The sequence below is a fragment of the Notothenia coriiceps genome, unplaced genomic scaffold (genome assembly GCF_000735185.1).
Source record: "Notothenia coriiceps isolate Sejong01 unplaced genomic scaffold, NC01 NC01_scaffold00031390, whole genome shotgun sequence".
Classification (NCBI taxonomy): Eukaryota; Metazoa; Chordata; class Actinopteri; order Perciformes; family Nototheniidae; genus Notothenia; species Notothenia coriiceps.
In genome coordinates, this window is record NW_011364091.1 from 620 (window position 1) to 6,254 (window position 5,635).

A 5,635-nucleotide genomic window follows, 5' to 3' on the forward strand; every position below is an offset into this window, starting at 1 on the left:
CTCCACTGGCTTCCCGTCTCACACCGCATTCACTACAAACTCCTGGTCCTCACCTATAAAGCCCTCCACCATCTGGCCCCACCCTACCTCACTGACCTCCTCATCCTCTACCAACCACCCCAGTCCCTCAGATCCACCTCAGCCGGTTTGCTCTCAATCCCCAAGGCCAAACTCCGGAGCTTCGGGGACAGAGCCTTCTCTGTGGCAGCCTCGAAGCTCTGGAACTCCCTCCCCCAAGACCTCCGTGAGTCTGATTCCCTCACCCTGTTCCAGTCCCGTCTCAAAACCCACCTCTTCAACTCTGCTTATCCTTAAACCCGCCCCTCCCCCCTCTGAACCAACATCCTCATGACTGCTTTTTTGTTTTTGTTTTGGTTTGTGTTTTTGTTCTTGTTTTGTTTGTCGACCTGACTCATAATGTAAAGCGTCTTTGGGTCTAGAAAAGCGCTATATAAATCCCATTTATTATTATTATTATTATTACTAATCTATCCGCTCAATTTTTCTCTGGTATCGGAATGTCTCGCAATGTTGGTAAATTCTTAAAAAAACAAAACACCATTTAATTTCGGCTTAAAATGTGTTGTAACTGCGTTACTGAGAATTGTAACTGGTAGTGTATTACCCACATTTCATTAGTAATGCGCTACATTACTTCGTTACAGCAAAAAGTAATACATTAATGTAACGCGTTACACCCAACACTGACTTTAAGTGAGCTGATCCTTGAAGGAAAAACAGATTGATGATCATTTGAACGCCAAATGTGTAAAAGGACAAATCTTACTCCTTGAGTCGGGTTGCGTTCAGGATAGTCTCCTCACTAATGCGCCAGTTGTTGATCTCTCCAGTTACAAAGCCAGAGATGATGATAAAAATCAGCACAGTTATGTTAACTGCAGTAAAAACAATGTTCACAACGGCCGACTCCTTCACGCCATAAGCAAGAATACCTGAAAAATAAAGGAAAAGCTATAAAATGTGACTGAATTCTGCGTTGTTTATCTTTACGTAACATTACAGATATTACCAGCAAGCAGCATAATCAGCGCAGCAGCAAAGAAGTCTGGGTATGTAGCCAAGCCCGGTGAGTCCATTGGTGTATGTTCTTCCAGAGTTTCAGCAATAACGTTGTGTATCAGGTCATCAAAGGTCCCAGTCCAGGCTTTGGCTACACTAGATGTTCCTGAGAAGAACCAAAAACAATAAAGGCATCGGTTTGTCTGTGATTTACGACCAGGTAAATTATGGTCAATAATTCTTCAGGACTGCAATTTGTAATGCCGTATTTTTGTGGGATCAATGGGAAACATTCCCAACAACTCGTACGCATTCTTCAAGAAGTTTGCGGTATTAAAAGATTCAAACATTACATCCATTCACTTGAATATATCCATTACATTTTAGTAAACTTGTTCATTAACTGTCATCAAGGTCTTATAAGAGCTTTTAGAAAGTTTCGATTATGACCTGGATGTTGACATGGAAGTTGGAAACTCATATGATAACTCTGATATGTCATGTACGCGGCAAAAATGGGAATGATGATATCCATTTGCCAACCTTTGATCGTGAATATGGACACCTGTGGAAGTAAATTTGTTCCAATCGATTGAATTCAAATGCCGAATAATTATGCAAATGCCGAATAATTATACACAGAAAGGATGTACCTGACATTTTTGCCTCCGAATGTCATTGTTCAAAATTTCCAAAAGAAAATGTTCCGTTCGGTCACGTATTCAGAATAAAAACTTCACGTTTAAATAATATCAGTGTATACATTTAAAGTTGCTTGAATTCGATTGGCCAAATTCAGTTGCAAAAATACCATGTATAAAATGCAGACTTAACATCCGGGAACCCAAGAAAATGCTATCGATTCTAGATCAATTCAAACCAACATCTAGCCAAATAAAGCTACGCTCATACGCTTGGTTGGTCAAGGCAGGCCGTTGGGGGAATGCAGTCAGCTTCAAACATGGAATCCCGGTTGAACGTTGGTGTTTCTGTAAGTTTATATACTCTTCTATATGCCACTGTGTGTAAAGAGCTTTAATTATAGACAATAACTGACCAAGGGCATTTTAGCCAAAGTATGATGCTACAAGATAAACAGGCAACTGCATTTTGTATGTTTGTCTTGGAGACCACATGCACCTTATTGTGTGTTTAATGTACCAATCACGTATGACAGCAGCAGGTTCCAGCCAGTCACAAATGCCCACACCTCTCCAACGGTCACGTAGCAATAGAGGTAAGCCGAGCCAGTCTTGGGGACCCGGGCTCCGAACTCAGCGTAGCACAACCCCGCAAAAACCGAAGCCACGGCTGCCACCAGGAAGGAGATGATGATGCTGGGGCCGGACACATTCCTGGCCACCTCTCCGGACAGCACGTACACACCGGCCCCCAGCGTGCTCCCAACACCCAGACCCACCAGGTCCCATGTGGTCAGGCATCGGCAGAAGTTGGACTCCTCGCCTTCTGGCTCCAGAGGCTTCTTACGGGTCAGGCTCCGAAGGAACCGTAACACTTTGGGACCGGTAATTCTTGAACGAAAAGATCAAACCAAGGGTAAGGGTACATTTATTATCCCATTTCAACAAGAAGGAAATTATCTTAAAGATTTAATTAAATTGCAGACAGAAAAAAAATTAAATATTACCAGAAAACATAATAAGATTGTTTTTCTTAAATTCAGAATATGAGCTATTCTTTACCTAAAAGTTAAAAGAGGTCTGTATGAACATCTTTAGGGTGGTGGCAGCTTAGTCTGTAGGGACTTGGCTTGGGAACTGGAAGGACACCAGTTCAAGTCCCGGAAAGACCAAGTGCTACCGAGGTGTCCCTGAGCAAGGCACCGTTCCCTACACTGCTCCCCAGGCGCCGTACAAAATGGCAGCCCACTGCTCCTAACACTAGGATGGGTCAAATGCAGAATGTAAAATGTCCCCTCTGTAGGACTATTAAGGGTTCCTTCTTCTTTTCTTTCTTCTCTTTCTTTATTTGCTGGTAGATTGTTTTGTTTTTAGTTTTTTTTTTCAAGTTACTGTAATGTAGTTTATTATTGGCAGCTGCAATTGACTGACTTCTTTTGAGTAAGGGGCAGGTAAAAAATAATTCTGTCTTCTCCCTGCTCCTTTCCATCATGGGCTATACAAACTGCTGAAAGGTTATTTAAAATAAAAAGTTTACTGGAAAGTGGAACAAAAGAAAAAACAACAAAAGAAAACATTAAAAGCAATTATAAAAAAGGACATTTAAAAATACAACATTTGTTTTAATTCAAAACAACGAAAATATGTAAACAAGCGCAACGATAAAGATACTCAAGTGTGTAAAATTGTATTTTTCGGTAAGTTAATTAATTACTTGGCCTTTTTTTTTTTTACAAATGCCCCTTTGTGGGTTACCTAGCTAAAACACTATAGGCTATTTGAAAGAACAACTCAGTACAAACTAGACAAGTAATACACAGTTTAGGTTGACATAAAGATCCAGAAAGCCTGTAGACATTGTTAACCGACACAGAGTGACGTGATGTGATGAAACCTTACCTGCCAGCCATTTCCAAGCAGGTGTGTTCAGACTGCAGTGGACATTGGGAGAAACAGCGTGTGTTGTATGATCAGAGCCTCTTCCTCCAGACTACCACCTGAAGCCCGGAACAGGGACACACCTGAAATCAATCAGGCAATCAGTGAGGAGGCCTCCTGCAGGGCTGGGAGAGAGACTCTAAAAATGCTTTCCCCACTTTGTTTGCGACTTTATTTTATCAAGGTTACTTTAGTTTTGTAGGGGAGATTTCGGTCCTTTGGTCCCTTTGGGTTATTAGTTTTTTTCGACCAGTGCTCCGACTCACATAGTTTGATCTCAATGTTATAAATAAATAAAAGTATTTTGTAAAGTCTCTCGGGTTTGGCATTCCACTTATATGTTACAAAGGTTATATTTGACTTGTGGTGTATCAATAATTTTATTTTACACATTGTACATTATTCACTATTGTTATGTGTCTTTTCCACACACACAACATGTAATTCAAATCCTGGGGGAAATGTCCTTGCTTTTTTCTTTTCCTGCCGTTTCTTCCTTTCAATTGCCTCCAGATGAAGGTTTAAGAACTTTACTTAACTCTAACTCCATTGATGAAGGTATATATCGAGACACCCTTTACTTCTTAGAGCATATGTGAGGGAATACAAATAAAACAAGAGTCCCAACCTCCTTATACTGTTGGGGAATATAAAAAAGGCAGCAACATATTTCAACTTAGAACTAACTTGATTGATTAGAACATCAGAGTCAGCTCTTCAGTTATGATGAAAAACATTTCCAGCCTGTAATACGCACATAATGCCACAAGATGGCAGCAGGACTGTTCTGAATAATTGCAGGGCTATGTCCGTACACCCCTCTCTCCTCTCATCTCTCAATTGATGACATAATCCTTCCAGCAATGAAAGAAGGGAATTCTTTTTGAAATCAAGGAAGATAAGGAAAGCAATATGTCTCCGTATGAAAACGAGTCAGAGGGTGGTGGCCAATTTGCATTTTTGGCCTTAACCATTTCAATAATGATTATGTGTTCATTGTATTAAAGTAATCCTACATTTCCCCTCGTTGGCTCTTTTAATTGGATATTTTTTCGATAAATGGCTCTGCTTCTTGCTCTGTGCCATTTGACTAAAAAAAATCACATTACCAAAAATGTATTCACTCTCTACCGTACCCACCTCCCACATTGGTCTGTGTGTGTTAGTAGTTGTAGTAATAGTGAATGTGTGGATGGCCCGATGCCAGCAGTGTGTGCGTGTGAGTGTGGCTGTAAAGTTGTTCTCTACACTATCTTGCCGCTCTAATAGAGTGGTAATTGTTAGCAGCGTGTCGAAGCAATTTCTTAACCTCATCTTGGCAGCGGGGTGGGAAATCAATGCTGTGTGTCATTGTTCTCACCGCTGTACAACATCACACCTATGTGTGTGTGTCTGCATCTGTGTACACCATGCAAGCTTGACACATCAGAATTTAAGGCTGGTCTCCATGGAAACCCCTTATCCTGGAACAATTTCCCGTTTGGCAAACGTTTGTCTGGGTGGGGTGGTCCTCAGTGAGGAGGCTGCTACTGTACATAAATGACGAGAATGCTTACTGTAATTATCAGCCGGATGAAAATGACCTTTCCTTAAAGGTCACCTATTATGCTATATTTGAACAATATATTTGTGATGGAGACTTCTGAAGCAATGGAGACAGGACTCAGAGAGACACGAGGAGAGCAGGAACGCAGGAACTTTGATGGCAAACACTGATGGTTTATTTGGAGCTTGGGCCGGAGGATTCACAAGACATGTCGTGTCCAAACCAATTCTGAAGATCTCTACCCCAGACCCATGTATTTAGCTGGTTCTGAGAGAATAATCAACATGCTGCATAACAAGATAAAACAGGCAAAGCACAATAACACCTCTATCAGCTGACGCCAACAGGCAAGAACAGGAAGACAAAACACACAGAGCACAGCACCAAAGGCTAGAGGTGCCTGAGCTCAGTGAAGTCATTACAAACTGATAAACTGGGTCAAAGTTATGGGCCTTGGAAAATATTTCCACAACATATCTATACAAAACAT

At 41.2% G+C, this 5,635-nt stretch overlaps 1 protein-coding gene across 1 annotated transcript; it reads right to left on the bottom strand.

The window, feature by feature from the left end:
- Nucleotides 1-764: 764 nt before the first annotated feature.
- On the bottom strand, nt 765-3,688 carry LOC104959925 (cationic amino acid transporter 2-like). Its single transcript, XM_010787834.1, has 4 exons — nt 3,561-3,688; nt 2,182-2,552; nt 1,031-1,186; nt 765-953 (listed from the first exon to the last, which is right to left on the bottom strand). The coding sequence occupies exons 1-4, from the start codon at nt 3,569-3,571 to the stop codon at nt 784-786; spliced, it is 708 nt and encodes a 235-aa protein (XP_010786136.1). The 5' UTR covers nt 3,572-3,688; the 3' UTR covers nt 765-783.
- Nucleotides 3,689-5,635: the final 1,947 nt, after the last annotated feature.

Coding starts and splice junctions, on each gene's coding strand:
- LOC104959925 (XM_010787834.1), bottom strand. Junction 1,187..2,181: donor GCTGCTGTCATACGTGATTG/GTACATTAAACA, acceptor GGTTCTTCTCAG/GAACATCTAGTGTAGCCAAA. Junction 954..1,030: donor GCTGATTATGCTGCTTGCTG/GTAATATCTGTA, acceptor TTTATTTTTCAG/GTATTCTTGCTTATGGCGTG.